Source organism: Leptinotarsa decemlineata, unplaced genomic scaffold (assembly GCF_025532065.1).
Source record: "Leptinotarsa decemlineata unplaced genomic scaffold, Ldec_3_MD MMD2_P_RNA_scaffold_9, whole genome shotgun sequence".
In the NCBI taxonomy this organism is placed as follows: Eukaryota; Metazoa; Arthropoda; class Insecta; order Coleoptera; family Chrysomelidae; genus Leptinotarsa; species Leptinotarsa decemlineata.
Genome location: NW_027412536.1, coordinates 14,357,703 through 14,377,479, shown reverse-complemented (window position 1 = coordinate 14,377,479; position 19,777 = coordinate 14,357,703). Strand labels below are relative to the sequence as shown.

Sequence of the window (19,777 nt, the reverse complement as noted above, 5' to 3'; positions counted from 1 at the left end):
ACAAATGGTAGAAAATAAATTGTTAATTAATAAATCCGTTTTCAAGCCATAAATATTTTTAAAGGTTTTTTTAAATCATAATTTGCATCAAAGATTTCGTTTCAAATTTTTTTTTCAAATTATCTTATAAACAACGCATTTATTTGGAACAATTTTTTGAACAATAACAAATAAAAATTTATAAAAAAATTTATTTCATGTGGCTTCTGATCATAAAAAACAAATCGATAGTAACTTTTTTTTTTATTTTTCCAACGGGAATCTATTCTCAGACCTTTCAAAAAAATCTTAGATTTGTTATTCAACAATTATCGCACTTGCAATGCTCCTGTTTAAGAAAAAAAAATTGTTGATTAATTAATGCATATTAAACTGGAAAATTACGATAACATTACGCAAGCCACAGTACCCGTTTTGGGACGTATTTTCAAGTCTCTGGGAAATTTATGAATATTAGTCCTACAGTTTCGGGATGTAGTACTTTTTTGTAATTTCCTTCTTCTTCTTGAATCTTTTTTCAAATTTGTAAACTGTTGAATAGTTTTTGAGATATTTGCAAAAAACAAAACCCTTTTTCAGTTAATTACTTATGACTTTTGAAATTTTTGCAAGCCGCACTTGATTTTTTTCAAATTGAAAATAATAAATCAAATGATTTCATGTCATTTATATCTCTGTAGTGAAACAAATATCAATCAATAATTCTTTTGGTTCAGAATTCCAGGAATCGGGTGAAGTATAGAACGTGTTTAGTGATGATAGTCATGGCCAATTTTTATATGAATACGTGAAGAATAAAAGTTAACGATCTCGACAATAAAGATGATTAAGAATATAAAGATTATATGTAAATATATGAAAATTATTGACAATTTGAAATGCGAAGGAATAAAAGAAATAATGACCACATTTTTACGTTACTGTAATTTTTATTGTCTACTTATCAAGATGAACCTCATATGAAAATGTATGTATGCAATGAAAAATAATGTAAATTTAATGATTAATTACTATAAGAGTTTTACTATTTCTTCACGATTATTAAGCGCGCTCGAAAATTAGACAAAGTTCATCTCAAACTAATTGTGAAAAAACTAGCTCTGTAGATTCAAAGTTTATTTTGGAGCCTAATAATAATTTACCGTGACTTATAACTTTTCAGCGTATTGTCTGAACTTGGAGGCGTTTACCAAGTTTTAACAACATTAGTAAAGCAGTAGAATTTTGTTGTCTTTTTATTTACTTATTAAGTCAATAAAATTTAAGTCTTGTAGAAAAATGAAGTCACCAAATCCATTTTCAAAACAGATTGCATGGGTGGTAGATCCTTAACTGTAACGTCACTGACGTGTTACTGTTAAACGCTTGACAAAGTTTAAGCCTATGGAAATGAGGTACTCACTCCACAATTCTTTATATACACATTTTGTTATTTGTCATTTATAAACGCCACAACTTTGGTTTGGTAGACCTTCATTTTGTTTAATAAATCGAATCAACACAAAGAAGAACTATCTTTGTCCTAACTGCATAACTGTCGCTGCCTCCCGTACCAGTGGTTCAGAAGCTTGCTGTTCCACAGTGTTTTTATAGCATCATACGAGTAAGTACTTGTGGGTGTCCGACAATCGGACATATATCGTGACGTCACCATATCTTTTGACAAAACGTGCAATTTCAAAGTCACCATCTATTTGAAAGTTTTGCTATTGTATTCTGAAAGACAAGCACTATTAAAATATATTGAAAAATGCACAAAATTATATTTGACTCAACGACCATGTCAAGCCAAAATATGCTTTATTGTCCAAGATGGAATCTTATTGGCAAAGCTTGTTATGAATATTACTGGAGTTTTTTCCCTACACCAAATCGTTATTTTCAACACCTCGACACGAGTTTCGATCACCAAGTGATCATCTTCAAAGAGGAAGTTTTAATCTTCCTCTTTGAAGATGATCACTTGGTGATCGAAACACATGTCGAGGTGTTAAAAATAACGATTTGGTGTTGGGAAAAAAACTCCAGTAATATTCATTACTACACCAAAGGTTCCAAACAGTGCATCATAAGTAAAAGCTTGTTATGTAAAATGAATAATAATAATATAAATTTTAAACAAAGTCATACATAAATAAATATATAAACACAAAACAATCATACATATTGTTGCAAATCATGTCCTAAAGAAAATAACACCGGCCGACACTGGTAGCCATAAACCAATTGTGATGTAGCTAAGAGCGAGCGAATGTACGATGTTCGCTGGCGCTCTAGATGCAGCGAGAATAATGCTACCGATTTCGATGGAATTTCGGCGAAATTTTCTAGCGCATTCGATTATGATATATAAACGCTAGCCACGAGCATATCAACACAGTCAAGTGGAAGTTACAGTGCAGTACATGCAGCGATCTAGAAAGGCGACAGACATTCGAATAATAGTTGAAGTTTTAGTTGAGGTGTATGTTGAATTTAGAGTGAAATAAAGTTAAGTTTGATTATTCAGTGTAGTCAATTATTGGTCAACCCACAGGGAAAACGTAAAGATAGGTGTAAGGGCCACAATGTATCATCCCTGTAATATTCCTCCAGGTCATAATAGGCCTTATATAGGAGTAATTAGGAATTAGGTAATTGATTGTATATTTTATTGGTCTCATAAATTATAGAATACTTCGCTTTTGTGCATTTAGGTAAGGACCAAGGTGAATTGGTTGCTTAGTGCGTTTTGTATACTATATTATGTTTTGTTTCAAAAGTATGCTTTTTATTCATTATACAACAAACAGTTTCCAGGATGAAAATACAAGTAATAAAAATAAAAATAAAAATAAATTAATACGCTAATAGTGATCATTTAATTTGGCATCGCTCTTTTTTGTATAACAGAGTTCATTAAATACTTGCTACAATACCCTTGAATTATCTATTTAACTACTTTGACAAAAAAAACAAATAGTGATAGAAACAAGTATTCGCCGTTTCAACAGATTAAAAGTCATACACAACCTTTACATCATACAATATCTAACACAACTTATCTAATCATATTAAAGTTGGACATGGTAAGATTACAGTTACGTCACATGATAGTGTCTTGTGTTTACTTGTTGTAAACGAAATCTTTTTTTATCATTGCGTCCTTGAAAAAAATTAATGTTTTTGGCGTTATTTTTACATTAACATACTTTAGTTCCGTATGGTCGGTAAGAAATAAATAATTTTGGGCTCGACCAAATTTATTTTTTACATCTTTAGATTAGATACAAATCATTTTTTTACAATATTTATCAACGCTCTCATATACTAACAATTTGAGTGTGGTTTCACGGTTATAGAAGAATTTATTGGTTTTTTTTGTCTCTTGAGTGTATGTAACGTTTTCCTGACACAAATGATTGGTATATTCGTGACTACTGTCACTAATACAAATGAAAGTACTCCGATTAATTAATCAAGCATTCCTTATTTAATACTTCGAACTTCAAAGCTACTGGAAAAATCACTTAAAACTAATCCAATGTGAAAAATGGAGAATATAAATAATGATATGATTGAATAATGAAAGTTAGACGAGAATAATATATCTATACTCTATACCAGTGGTTCTTAACCTTACGCCCTGGCCACGGGGATCGGCGGTGCGAACGTCGAAGCGGAGGACGATGCGACCATTCGCGCGGCACCGTTTGCAGGCCACGGACAGTCACGTTCGCCGCCGCGACCAATAATCTGACAGCGAAATGTCTTTATCGAAATTATCTGGATATTGCTCAGAAACTAATAGTTTTTTGGTTCAAGGCCTAATATTTGGAAGATATTGTGGAGTACACCATTTGAATAGGAATCGGGGTATAGTGGAGAATTCCATAAGGAGTACGAGAAATACAGATTATATCCAGAAAATTTTTTTAGTATACCAGGATGAGTATTGAAACCTTCGATTATATTCTTATGAATATTCAACCAAAACTGGAGAAAAAACTTAATGCAAATAGAATTTTAAGTGCCGCTGAAAAATTGTTTTTGGCATTAAAGTATGTACTTTATCTATACATATACATCTATATTAATCATCATTACGTATTCATCTATATACCTATGTATAGAGGTAATATTTAATTAGCTGATCATATTTTGGAGAATTACCTATAGTATCCATCAGTATGAACAACTTTTCCCAAAAAAGTAATGGTCGCAAACGGATTTTTTTATAACTAAATTTATTTGGAACTATCTTTGCCCAAAATATTATCAGCTAATTAAATGTTACCCTGTATATTAATATTTCATGAAATAAAAATACTTTCAGATAATTACGTTATTTATTGCAAAAATCTAAATTATATGACAGAAATTTTTCTTACAACCAAAACAAAAAACAACTTCTAACTTGTAATTGACGGTAGAATGAATAATGAATTTCTAACTTTTTAATCAGTCTTCCAAATAGATGGTCTAGCTAGTATTTCAGCAATAAAAGTCTCGGTGTTCATTTTTCGCGGCGAAAACAACTAAACTCGTTTGATCACTGCACTATTCGCCGCGACTGCCGCTCGACTCCGTGGCTTGCGCCGTAGTGATTCATGTATTTGTTTTACTCGCCCGTCGCGCCGCAAGTCGCCCACGCGGTTCGCTTGGTACATTTTGCCGGTCGCTTCGCCGGTCGCCGTTGCGCGTGGCTTCATAAGTACATAGCTATGCGTTTGTTTCAGTCGCTAGACGCTTCGCCGTTCGCACCGCGCGAATATTCGCATCGGCGAGTGTCCCGTGGCCAGGCTGTTAGCCGTTCGCACCGCGCGAATATTCGCATCGGCGAATGTCTCGTCGCCAAGCTGTTATAGTCATGCGGGACCATTTGACAAAATTTCTGTCAGGCCATGGACCACCAAGTTAGTCGATTAGTTTGTAGTTAATATAAAGTACCTTACGATAACTACAAATAAATACAGTACAGTACAGTAAATAAATGGAATGGTTGTTCTAATTCATCTTTAAATAAAATACGCATATTATTTAATGTCCTTTTATCATTAGGTAAAATCAGTAACTGTAACAAAAATTGCATTATAAATTAATGCGATTTTTGTGATTGCATACTCTTTACTAAATTCTGAATCCTTCGTTCAGTGTTACTTAAACTTAAACGCATATCAGCAGTGGCATCCAACCGATTTCGGTACTTGTTTTTAATAATCAGAAGCGCCGAAAACATAGATATGTCGAATAAAATAAAGTTAGGTAACGAATAGCAATGTCTCAAAGTTTTAGTAAAGAAACTGCCTTTTGGCTTCAAAATTTTTCAAAATTAATTCCTGATTTTAAGTTGCTGTCGTGTAGCATATCAATTACTTCTTCTTGAACTCCATCAGGCACCTCAGAAACGTTTACAATAAATGGATTGCGGATCAGTTTTTGAATACTTTTATCCTCGCGGTCGGGAAAATAGCGAATGAATTCAACTTTTAAGTTTTTTAAATGTAATATGTTCTTTTGTATGTCTCCTTTAATTTCAGCACTCTGTCCATCAATAATTTGAGTAAGCTTATCAAACACAAAAAAGTTATTACTTTCGACCTTGTTGATCCATAGCTCGATTTTAGCGATAAACACCCTGATTTTATCTTCATAAGCAAAAATATTGCTCATGCCTTGCAACTTCAAATTTCCCGACCCTTGCAGTAGAAGGTTTAATTTATTCAGTTGAGCAAAAAAATCGAACAAATAAGCAAAATGTATTTGAAATTTGGACTTGCAGAACTGATCAAACAACTCTTTGTTTTCCTTGTTAGTTAAAATATTTTTACTTCCTCTCTTAATTCGTACAACCTCAACAACATGTTTCTTTTGGAAAGCCAACGCACTTCCGTGTGGAAAATCAAAGTTTCATGTTCAGAGTTCATATCAAAACACGATTGTTTGAAGAGACGAGTATTGGATGCATTCTTTTCAATGAGATTTACTACTTTTATAGCTATTTTCATCGTCAAAGCAAAGCATTCTGGAAGCGTCTTGGCAGCTAGTGCTTGACGATGAATAACGCAGTGCGTCGTAATTGCAAACGGATTTTTGGTTTTTATCAATGCTGCGAGACTAGAGCGAGAACCAAGCATAGCAGGAGAACCGTCCGTACAAAACCCCGCAAGCCGTTCCCACGTAAGTCCATGTTTCTCCATATATTGACTCATTGCGTCCATAACATTTGCACCTTGCGGCGTCGTTTCAAGTTCTTGAGAAAATAGTAATTCTTCTTTAAACATTTTAGCGGCGGGTCGCATTGTATCGTGTCGACTCATCTAACATATTTTTTTGGATGGCACCGCGGACCGCTTGGGATGCTTCCAGGGACTACCAGTGCTCCGCGGACCACCGGTTACGAACCACTGCTCTATACTAATATTATAAATATGATAAGTATTAGGTTAGTCGGAAAAATTCTTAGCTATCTTGGCGTGCGCTGCCTACACCGTTGGAGTTACATGCAGATACCGTAAGATTGTGTATCTTAAAAATTTCTAGATAAAAGTCCGCGATAACATATATCTCTACCTCTTATGTGGTAGCCACTATAAGCAAAATACTGAGCTATAAATACAATTGAATTGGATACTTTTTTTACAATGCATTTTAGAATACCTGTATAAATACAAATGTATACAATTGTTGTTGTAAGTATTTTATATAAACTTTGTCTTGCACACTAAGTAAATTGGAAGAATAGTTTAAAAGTTATCACGATAAGATTAACTTGATGCAACGCAGCGAACCATTACACGTCGCGTCTACTGTAAGACGACGGAAGACGATGCGCGGGGGTACAGGGCGCTATCGCCGAGAACGCGACCCGAACGCGGGCAGACGCGTGAGGGCAGACGTCTTTGACGGTTCTGTTAGTTTTGCGAAATTTCTTTATAGGTAACATAATCCGATTCTTGAAGTTATTCATTACTTAGTACAGTTGGCATATTTTTTTAGTTACTGTTTTTTCAAATTCAAAATATAAATTACTAGCTATTGCCCACAGCTTCGCCCGCGTAGAATTTGGTTTGTCATATTGTTTCGTGACAGACCATTTTAAACAAATAGTTCCAATATTTTTTTATTAACCCAAAACTTCAGGTTCCCAACTTCATAACTGACGAAATTCAATACAATCTATGAATCCCTATTTTCCCCTTGGGGGAATGGAAATTCCTGATTCCTTTTCTTAATGCTTATTTCATATTTCAGGATTCTAGGTTCTGTACCTTCGGCTGTACGTTAATATAAGAGTGTTAGTTAATCAATAGGTATAGTCAAAGTAACCTGTATTGTGAATAGTTAAAGCTATCGGCATCTCAAAGGCCAAAAAAGCCAATACAGAAAAATAATGCCGCTGCCAACTAGTCCACGTGGACTGAAGAATTGTAGGTTCGTATTGGATAATTTTTACTAATCGAGTTTTATGATTGGATGAAGAGTCATAAAATTAAATTTGAAGTCATGTTACGGTGACGAATAAAATGTGGGGATGAGTATCGCCGTTGTGTCGTCAATGTTCAGTTCAGGAAATGATCGCGATTTGAGTGTTGAAATTCGATATTGGTGCAGTTATGATTACTAAAAATTTTTGTTATCTGTTTAAAATGTGGCGTCCTTGGATAAGTACTGATAGTAATAACGAGTGTGATAACAACGCAGACTTTCTCCTGTGTAGTGATTCCAATAGCGATGGTGAACAATGCGAAAATTCGGATGCATTTGAATATTGAAACACAGAGAGTATGTTTCAATGTATATAAGAATTTACATCTCAAGATTGGTTTCGAGGGAAACAAACTATTACAAGCAACATCAGATTTGACCGAAATTCCATTCTCAACTGTATGTAAAATAGTCAAAAACAAACCTTATGAACGCAAGACGCGATTTGATACGGGATTACCAAAACCTTTAGATGTTCATCTAATAAAATCATTGAAAAAAACAATATACGACTATTACAAAAGCAATGAGATTCCTACAACTGAAATCATAAGGAAGAAATTGAATACTTCCGGCCATAACCTGAGCTGCTGTGACAAAACTCTTCAGAATTCTGTTTAAAAATCTGTTTGAAATATGTTTTTCAGTTAACCAGCTGGACAAAGGAACTAGGATGTAGATTTAAAATAATGAACAAACTTTAAGCAGTTATGGAAAGCAGAAGACTAGTGGAATTGTGTATCAAATACTTAGAACAAATAACTAAATATAGACAAGAACAACGGCAAATTTTCTATTTGGACGAAACTTGGTATGACACTCACGGCACAGTTACAAAAGGGTGGACTGATGGTTCGAGAATGTGTACGCCTAACATGCTTGCAAACAAAGGATCGCGACTAATCATTGTGCATTGCGGAGGAAGTGAAGCATGGGTTCCAAATTCTTTGAAATTATGTGAAAAAAATTGAGGACTGCAATGTTAACTATCAGAAGAAAATGGAAGCTGATATTTTTGAGGAATGGTTTGAAAACACATTGATCCCAAATTTGGATGCGAATAGTGTAATAGTTCTTGACAACGCTTCTTATCATTCGCGACAGTTCATCAAAGTACCGAATTAAAATTCGGGGAAAGATGAAATACAAAGTTTTTTAATGGATAACAATTTATATTTTGAAGATTTCTATACCAAAACCAACTACTTGAAGTTTTACAGACAAAACATTTGAAAAGAGATTTGAAATTTGGAGATTTGGTAAAATTTCATTGTTTATACCTGTTTTATAATTGTTTATCACGCGCGCTTACCAGTATGTGTCCCTTACCTCCAAGTATAGCCGTATATCTCTGACTTATACGCTGCATCATTATCATTTATCTTAAAAACAATCAACTTTATCAACATTTTAAAAGAGAGCAATGTTATTGATAATTCAATTGTTTACAATTTGTTTCAAATAAGAATTTTTTTTATCGGTTTATATTATGTCATAAATCTGACCTTAAAACCATTGTCTGAAACAATATGGTCAAGCAGAATAGGTTAGGTTAGGTCTAAAGTGAGTGGGTCTATTCAACCCTCCACCGCAACCCGCAAGGGTTTATTGTGGCTCACACCTATTCACGCTCGGTCAAATAAACCCAGCTGCTTAACGAAGCCGATTAGTTTGTATGGTGAGTGGTCTTTCAGGTCAGATGGTAAGAGTACGGCTCTGCCGAACTCTAAGAACCTGATTCGGTCCCCAGCGGCTCTGCTGTTTCATCATTTTCCAAACAAAGCAGAATAGATGCTATCTAACCGCTGTTTACAAATTTACCAGAAACTTATGATGCCTTATATGAAATATCAAATGGTATATCATATGATCAGAAGGCAAAATATGACGCTAAATGTCTAGCAGAAAAAATATGCGCCTTTTCATTTATTTCACTAAATATATGGCATATGATATTGACAAAAGTAAATTCTGCAGTCGATATAATCCAATCCAATCCAATCCAATGAAACAATGGTTGTACCAGTTACTCAAGAAAAATTCTTATCAAATCGAAATAACAAAGATAAGTTCATTAATATGTTAATTGAAAAATTACAAGCTGCAAATATTACTACTAAACAAGCCAGAGATGATGCGGATGTTCTTATTGTTGAAACTGCAATTGAAGAATCAAAGTCTAAAAAAACTGCAGTTATAATAGGATAAAATATTGATTTACTTGTCATTTTAATTGGGCGTACACTGTCTTACGAACAAGAAATTTTCTTTAAAAAAGTTGGGAAAGGTAATGTAAAAACGGAGATATACTCGACTAAAAGTTTTGATAATTATCCTCATTCTAAAAAACATATTTTATTTCTGCACGCATTAAGTGCGCTTCTGCGCTTTTTAAAAAGGGAAAAAAATCATTTTAAAAAGTTTTTGAGAAACTGACAAATTTGGATGAACTAGCTGCAGCATTTGAGGAAGAAAATTGTTCGGCCCAGAGATTATTAGAGAGTGGAACTCAAACCTTATTGGCAGTCTATAATGCTCCGAAATCTGTGAAAAGTCTCGATCATCTTCGTTATATGCATTACGTCAAGTCTACAAAACTTAATAAACCTGTGCAGCTTTCAAATATTCCACCAACAAGTGCAGCTGCTCATCAATATTTCAACCGTGTATATTATCAAGTTCAAACTTGGTTAGGACATGATTTGGAACCCCATGTATGGGGTTGGGCAATGCGAAAGGATTTTCTGGAGCCTATCATGACAATTTTACCACCTGCTCCAGAAGATTTGCTAAATACAATTTTCTGCAACTGCAAGAGTGGTTGTGGTTCGCGATGCGGATGCAGGAAAGCGGGCTTGGAATGCTCTTTAGCTTGTGGCCAATGTAATGGGCAAGCTTGTCTCAATGCTCTACCATATCCGAGCGACATTAACGAAGATGGAACCTTTGACCCCGAAATCATGGAAGAACTTGAGACAAATGTCGTTGAAGACGATAATGAAGACCAGTTTGAAATTTACCAGCAGCCAAAAGACGACGATGAAGAGAAAGAAGATGATTAAAATTATAAATTGTAGTTTTTGTACCCTTTATTCCATTTCTTTACTTTCAATAAAAATAAATGTATTCAATGATATTTTTTAATAAAAAGATTAATTCATAATTATTTTTTTTTTCATCATGTAAGAAGTTATAAATATTAATTAGGTTAAAATTCAAACATAATTCCTATATTTTCATTAACAATTCTGCAATTACATGGGCAGGTAAGTGTTGTTAAATAAATTAATACTGAATAAAAAGTGGATAAGTTAGGAAAAAAATGATAAAATATAATATAATAGTTAATGAAAATTGACAAATATTTATAATCATTGATTTATCGATAGTTCATCAACTATATATGGCGCGTTTTCGACCGGAAGCACCGGTTGACCTGAAGTGATGCTATGACCGCGTGCTCTCCGCCCTCTATCTCGAAAACGGTTCACCGTATAAAATTTTTTTTTAAACAAAATTTGTAGAGAATTTTGTTTTCTACAATATTGATAATGAATACAAATAGCAAAAAACCCATAGGAAATGAGATATTTTCAAAAAGGCGCAAAAAACCGATTTTTGTGACCTTTGACCTTGAAATTTAATAGTTGCTTACACCCTACCATATGTAGGTTTTGAGGCAACTTTTAGGGTGTCAATATACAAGTATTTACAGACTTACAGCTGGGTATCTCGAATTCCGAGGTGAACTTACTATAATGACTGGACTAATATAAATATGCACATTGCTTTAAATGCTTTAACGGAATTAAAGAAGTTATTGATAAAAATTAGAACCGATGCAAATTTTAAGGAAATTGTAAATGATGCCATGAAAATTTCCAAAAAACTCCAAAGAGTTTTGATTATGAACACGAAGACCATACTATAAATGATCCGAAAACCGCTTTTAAAATTAATGTATTTTTTTATATATTAGATGAAGCTTTATCCTCCGTGGACGAAATATTTAATTTATTGAATAATCATAATGACTTGTTTAATTTTTTATTTAAACTAAGTGATGACCAAGATCAAAGTCGAATAAGAAGTAGCTGCAAATGATTCATTGGATATTAACGCTGATGATTTGTGTGAAGAAATTGTGTCGTATCAGTCTTTTTTCAAAAAATCAAATATTGATGTAGTGGAAATTCTCGAATTTATGTATTTAAACAGTTTGACAGCTTTTTGCCCTAACATCACCATAGCATTATGAATTTTACTAACTACACCGTAGCAAGCGCGGAAAGGTCCTTTTTTGAATTAAAACTTATATAAAAAATTACCTGCGCTCAACAATGAGCCAGGAAAGATTAACAAATTTAGCAGCAATGTTCATAGAGGAGGCCATATTAGACCATATAGACATACACGAGATTATTGAGGATTTCGCAAACAGAAAAGCGAGTAAGCGAAGTAAGTTTATATTCTTACATATTTTAGACTCTTGTTGTATTTTTTAAACATAGCATACGTAATAGTTATATCAGTATTATTAAAAAAGTCAACTATTTTGTTATTAATATCTAAGTATACAATTAGATATAACATCATGAATGAAGCATGTAAAAATCTATTTTTTATTTTTCGCAGTAATTGGCAAGCGGAAGCTAACTGGGTTTACCTATTTAGGAAAATATTATCTAAGTATATAAAACTGAAGGACATTTCTTCAGGTGGAAATTAACAAATAATAAAAAAACTATTTCGCCTGCCTCATTCCTGGAAGCTAATTCCACCAATCTATCGATTCGGCTTGCATCCATGAATTTATGGATGTCTTTATACATGCTTTCACTACCCTGCAGAAGGGTTCTGGGCCGACTATAGCTAGAGGACCCTATTTTAGGTACTTAGCTCCTTCAGTTCGCTCAGACAGGTTCCCACTAGTCTTGAGAAGGCTTGAAATTAGCTGAGCGCCTCAATTGCCGCCTGGCTGTCGCAGAAAATGGCAACGGTTTTATTTGTGACCTTCTGCCTGTTTATTTTCTCTATACAGTGTTCGATGGCCGCTACTTCTGCCTGGAACACAGTTGCATTTTGTCATAGGCTATATGTCATAGGCATATAGAACAGGTTGAAAACTATTGTTTCTTGTTAAAATGTCCCCAGCAGCACTATTTTTTTTTAAATATTATTTTTTCAATAGAAATAATATGAAGCACTTCTTCCGCACATGCTCGATATCATTATTTCCTGAAAAAATATCTCCAAAGTGCTAATTTTCCATAATTCCACGATTGTTCTAATAAAAATAAAATGAAAGGTGATGGGAGATGCATATTTTTCCAATCATAATTGTTCGAATTGATATTAATTTCACATTAATATTACTGGAGTTTTTTCCCAACACCAAATCGTTATTTTTAACACCTCGACACGTGTTTCGATCACCAAGTGATCATTTTCAAGAGGAAGAGTTTAATCTTGAGAACATGTTCTGTACTCAACAATTCCATAATAGTAGGCACTAAATTCTCAGAAATAGTATTGCATTAAAACAAAAACATTGTTGTCAAGGTTGTGATTCTATATATTTTATTATCACTTTTCCTTATCTGTTTAGTATAATTTCCATACGCCACTGCAGGTGGCGCTATAGTTTTTTCTTAATATCTCGGAAAATTTTCAAAATTTTGGAAATTTGAAAAAAGATTTGAAAAGATCAATGAATTTGTGTAAAAAAAGTCCCGACTCCCGAAACTGTATCTCGATTATTTATAATTTTTATAGAGCCCTGAAAATAGAGCCAAAAGCGGGTAGTCTGGCTTCCGCGCGCCTTTCGTCACTCTGATATAAAAACAAAAAAAATTATTTAAACATATTAAATGTAAATATTAAGGAATGACAAAATTCATGTAATGTTGGGATAGATCAATAAACAATAATCCGCAGTCAAAAAATGTTTATCCCAATTTTAACGTTGATTATAAATTTGTTAATTAATAACTTTTTCTGAATTGAAAGTTAATATAGAAATCCCTATAATTATTAAACTAAAACCCTGACATTTTTTTCCTTTGGTGAAGTTATTCTTAATAGGCAAAAAAATAGATTACCGTTGCCAAAATAAAAAAATTGTTATTTTCTATTTTTTTATTGACAATTGAAAATTATAATTTTATAAAAAATACATTACAATTTTTTTTTTCTAATTTTTCATTGTTTTAATGTTTCATGGCTAAAAACTAATTAATAATATATTTTTTTTTTACAGCTATTATTAATAAATTTATTATAAACAAATGCATTGTTTATAAGCAATTCGAAATTTTTTTTTGCATTATGTTAATTGAAAAAATCATGATTTTGAAAAAAATATGGTTTCTTAAAAAAATTTTTTTGTTGCTAAAAAATGCGTTTGTTAATTAACAATCGTTTTTTGCAACTAAATAATAAAATTAAGGAACCGTTTTTTTTTAAATCATAAATTCTATTGTTCTTTAGGTTTTGAAAAAAAATCTTTTTTTATTCTTTTTTTAATTGTTTATTTTTATTTTTTTCAATACTTTGTTCTATGATAAAAGTAACTATGTGTTTTTTTATTTATTCTATTTTTTATAAAACTTTTAATTTGTGATACCTTGATACTTGTCTTTTTCATTCACTCCTTCGCTTTTATAATTATAATAACTTTTAAACTATTGCAGTTATGACAAATATGCTTCAAGTCTTTTTTGTTCATTATGAATTTATTAACAATTTGAGCCTTTTACTAAAGTTGTAGTCCTATTATTTATTTAATTATTGATCTTTATTTATTAAAAAAAGAAAAATTTCAAGTTCTCAGGGAATTTACTGAATCAAAAATATACTGAAAGTTATTTTTAAAATTTGTTAAATCATGTTTAGTACAGTTAAAAGTTTTTTTATGATTTTTTTTTTAATCTTTTAGATCGTTTTAGTGGCGGTGGCTCATTATCTGTGGTTTCTTCTGTATTTTCTTGTCGTGATGTTCCTTGAACCTCCTCCTCTTCGACTTCTTCAAGTATCGATTCACAGTATTCTTGAACTCCTACTGGAAAATCTTGATTATCATTAAGGTCGTCTTCATTTCCATCGGGATTACTATCGATAGCATTTAATCGACCGATCGTGATATCAGTATCATCATTGTCATTATCATGTGATGGCCTTGTACTGTTAGAACATGTTTCACCTTTACAATTTTTGCATAAAGATGAGCAAGGAAGCCCAGCTTTTTTACATCCACATCGATTATTACACTCTTTTATGCAGGCACAATTAACCAGCTTAAGTAAGTCGTCAGGCGGCAGTTTTTCCGTTGTTTTTATCGGCAGGAACATTGTTTCAGATTTGATCCAACCCCAATCTTCCGGATTCAAATTATAATTACCAATCCAAAACTGAACTTAGTAATACGTCCTAAATGAGTGTAAATGTGTTGCTATTGTTGTTGGAGGTAAAGTTGCTAAGTTGATCGCAGTCTTTGATTTCACAATCATACTTAAAAATCGAGAAACACGACACTGGCCTGATGTTGAATTAGTATCGAATTGACCGTACAAGGCCAGCATAATTCGCTCTCCATCTACTTCGATATCTTGACGAGAGGCATCGGGATTGTAGAAGACTTCCACGTATTGCATCAGCTGAGGATTTTTATCTATAATATCCAGTAATTTTTTCCCCTTTGCCGAAAATAGCGCTCGTTGTATCGCATCCTGTAAAGTGCTTATTATTTCTGGTTTCATAAATAACATCCAACTGTTTGGTAGATGCTCGTGGTTTCCACATTGTAATATTTGAATTCTCTGGTGTCCAAGCTATCAATAAAGCAGCAAGATCTACATCAGTCCCAATTACAACAATCTTTTTATCTGGATTGTTACGATTGTTAATTAACAAACGCATTTTTTAGCAACAAAGAAATTTTTTTAAGAAACCATTTTTTTTCTAAAAATCATGATTTTTTTCAATTAACATAACGCAAAAAAAATTTTCGAATTGCTTATAAACAATGTATTTGTTTATAATAAATTTATTAATAATAGCTGTAAAAAAAAATATTATTAATTAGTTTTTAGCCATGAGACATTAAAACAATGAAAAATTAGAAAAAAAAAATTGTAATGTATTTTTTATAAAATTATAATTTTCAATTGTCAATAAAAAAAATAGAAAATAACAATTTTTTTATTTTGGCAACGGTAATCTATTTTTTGCCTATTAAGAATAACTTCACCAAAGGAAAAAAATGTCAGGGTTTTAGTTTAATAATTATAGGGATTTTTATATTAACTTTCAATTCAGAAAAAGTTATTAATTAACAAATTTATAATTAACGTTAAAATTGGGATAAACATTTTTTTACTGCGGATTATTGTTTATTGATGTATCCCAACATTACATGAATTTTTTCATTCCTTAATATTTACATTTAATATGTTTAAATAATTTTTTTTGTTTTTATGTCAGAGTGACGAAAGGCGCGCGGAAGCCAGACTACCCGCTTTTGGCTCTATTTTCAGGGCTCTATAAAAATTATAAATAATCGAGATACAGTTTCGGGAGTCTGGACTTTTTTTACGCAAATTCATTGATCTTTTCGAATCTTATTTCAAATTTCCAAAATTTTGAAAATTTTCCGAGATATTAAGAAAAAACTAAAGCCCCATTTTTTTTCACTTAATTGTTTATAACTTTTGTAATTTTTATCGGCGCGTTTTCGGACCTTTCCTCAAACTTTCTAGGCAAAAATACGAATCGAATGACACCTTGGTCGTAATTTGTAGACAGGGCTGAAAAATGTTACAAAAAAAAGTACATGTGAACTAGACTATAACTGATCTTTCGCTGTTCAACGAACACATACTTAGCCCACTAAGACATACAGTAGTCATAATGAGTCCTAAAATGGTTTGGGCAGTTATACATAGGATAAATTAAACATGAAGCTGATGACCATATCTATGGATTCCAATGGCACAATAAAAATTAAGAGATTGTATTATTTTTGCTACACATTGTAGATTTCTGTAGTATCATAACATAAGAACTTTAGCACAACCTTAATGACAAATATAAGATATAGATTTCTTATAACCAGGGTTGACAAAAACCAAGGTTTAAAAAAAAACAAAAAAAACAGGTGTTTTTGTTTAAACTAGGTTTATTTGGTTTAAACCAGGTTTAATTGATACTAAGTATTGTAAGTCTAAATACTTTAAAAATTAATAAATTATTTTATAAAATAATAGTAATAAACAATGAAAAATTATTAAGACAACTTTTATTTTTATTTACACACACAAAAAAATTAATTTAACAAAAAAAAAACATCTTCAAACGTAATAATATTCAAAATAACAAAGTTCGAAAATACAAAAATATCAAATTCATTTGCGGCAGATATATTAAAAACTTTTCAAAACACCAGTTTGGAGGCTTTTGCTGTACCCAACCTGTTTCGAAGTTTCGACTGCACTAGCCCAAAGGAAGAAAAAATTCTTTCAACGCTAGCCGAAGACGCTTGGGCTGTGTGAAGTTGTTCAATAACATTATTGATGTTAGTATCAATATTTTTGTGGCTTTTCCACCACTCAATCTGTGTCACTTTTGAAGTGACACTGTTTTTTAAAAAAATGTTTTTGAAAAGGTACCCTTTTTGCCTGAAACTTTATAATCATTGGCATAATGTCAATTTCAGGATACTTTTTTTTGCGAAGTCCAGTGCTTTTGATGTCTCTTCCTGTGTTAAATCTAAGTAAGGAGATTTTTCCCTTGGGTCAAGCATATATGATAACAAATGTGCTTCTGTCTCCATTCGTATGGAGGCGACAGCTGATTAACGGAAAAACAGATTTTTTTTAAATTGATTGCCACTTCATACCAAGAGAAAAATTTAAATATTACTAGTGTAAAATTATCTACAGTTGTTTTAATCACAAGAATAATTTAGAATATATTATTTAAAAATTTAAATATCAAACTTTTATTTGTAGTTTAATAAGCTATAGTTTTCATTATTAGAATATCAACAACATAGAAAGAGAAAAACCCAATAAAAAAACGGGTTTTTTCTTAAGAAACCAGTTGGTTTAAACCTTGGTTTAAACCATGGTTTCAAGCATGTTGGTTTAAACCTGCCAACCCTGCTTATAAGCATTGACTTTAATTTCTTTTTGGATAAAAGTATCTTTCTGAAAAATATCAGAGATTTTAGTCTGTTGTTAAACTCGGTGAATGTGAAAGAACTTCAATTTGTTCAAAAAATAGGAATTCAAAATATAAACTGAAATGATTTATTGAATGTATGAGTTCAATTCCAATTGTATTTAGGTACTAGTGAAAATTGAAAACTATGTGTGAAAGTGAAGAGATCTATTTTATAGAAAAATGATTGGTAACAATATATAAGGAAATAGCAGAATGATACTGAAAGTGATGTCACTGAGTAAATTTTAAAGGGGAATAAAGACTTTAATTCTTAACTACAATTGTCCTTGGTTTACAATACATTAAAATAAAACATAACCTCTAAATATTTACTCAAGAAATTAGTACATTTAAAACATTTTCGTTTGGTGTTAGGTACTCGTCATAACTACTATCTTGGGAATTAAAATATCAATTGATCCCAATTAATAAAATAATTCTCAAGATTTGTTTATGTGCATTTTTCAAAATATTCTATTCTAATAAAAACAGTGGAACAATTGGAGAAAATATAGATGTTGAAAAAGAATTCTGAACAGGTTCTAAATGTATTTTCATTTCATTAATATATAAAAAAAACGAGAAATTACAAATATTATATACAATTTGACATTTGAGATGTTGATATCGAAATTCACTACAAACCTTCGTTCGTGTGACAACGTGAGTGGCCAACTTAACTACGGCAAAATTGCCTTTTCCTATTGTTTTTTCGAGTTCATAGTAACCTACGCGCACTAATTTATCAACGGGAAATGTTTTTGAAGACATTTTACACAATTTTCATCCCGTCATCACATAAACACAGACCATCGTTCAACCATCCGATGTCCGATGATCCGATACCCAATCCGATCACGATCACAGGGTACTACACTAATACGATTTTTTCCGTACAGATGCCGCTTGCATATACGTTGACGTCATAGGCGCACTCGATACACATTTGAAAATTTTATGAATTTGTCGCAGTGGCAGTATTCGATCCTAATGCTGAATTTATACAGTGCATGGTATATGAACGGGACGCTACCAATATTTCAGAAAACTGAAATGAATATGGATGCCAAAATTTATCCTTGGTTGCCGAGTATTCAGTTCATCAGAAAATATTACCATCTCTTTTTATTGCAACTACTTTCAATAACTAGCCTACTCCACCCCTTCATAACATTTGTTCATTGATGTATTTTTTGACTAACATCTCAAATCTGCTCGTCAAAGTTCTTCACCAAGTTCGTATCTTAATGTAATTAAGAAAATGTATAATGAAATAACTATATGAAATTAGTTTTGATACTAAACAATCACAAGAATAAGTTAACATTATACTGTGGTATATTACTATTTTTATGAAACATGACAATTTTCAAGAATTTTGAGCTTGCTTATATGCTAAAAATACAAACGAAGCTGAAAAACCTCTAGACTGTCAGAACTAGTCTGAATTTTCGATCATATGGTTTAACTCGGTAAACAACTGTTTAAGTTGTTTAAACAATGGAAAAATAAAAAAAATATATAAACAAAAAAAATATTTTTGAGATCATTTTAAATCATCATTTTCATCAACCACAAAATTGGCATTTTTTTAAACACCAGACTTATCTATCATTCATTAACGATTCATTAACAAATGATGTAAACAAATTGTACCCAGAGCGTACAATTATACTGCTGTTGTTGTTATTTGCGAAAACGGTTATTACATTTTGTTAAAAATTCTACATCACTTTTTATATATTCAATTAATTTTCAATTTTCAAAAATGATAACACGGTTCATGAGAGTATAAAAATATGCCAAACTCAGAGTTGGATAAATTAAAATAAATTGAAAAATTGGCAGTTGATAAACATTTTTATTTATATATAAGCGATGTTTATCGAAAGAATTATGACGGCGTAAAGGTGTCAGTGTAGAAAAACAAAAAATTGTGTACCTACACTTTTTCAATTTGTCAAATGATAGTTCTCAAATCTCTCAATTAACACTTTTCAAATCTATCAACTGACTTTGTAAATCTCTCAATTGATAGATTGATCTTAACTTCACTTTTATAATATAATTTGTAAATTCCGTTTTATTG

At 31.8% G+C, this 19,777-nt stretch overlaps 1 protein-coding gene across 5 annotated transcripts in view; it reads right to left on the bottom strand.

Annotated features, from left to right (window-relative positions):
- The window catches only part of Sik3 (Salt-inducible kinase 3), a 77,189-nt gene extending 58,623 nt beyond the window's left edge, over positions 1-18,566 (bottom strand). For 4 of the 5 annotated variants that reach the window (XR_012464415.1, XM_074170672.1, XM_074170674.1 and 1 more), the window contains exon 1: positions 18,334-18,566. Coding sequence is in view for 3 of the 5 variants with exons in the window: in XM_074170672.1 (XP_074026773.1) it covers positions 18,334-18,459 (126 nt within the window). In the remaining 2 variants the exon portion in view is untranslated. The remainder of the gene's footprint in view (positions 1-18,333) is intronic. The other variant, XM_074170675.1, reaches the window with a different exon arrangement.
- Positions 18,567-19,777: the final 1,211 nt, after the last annotated feature.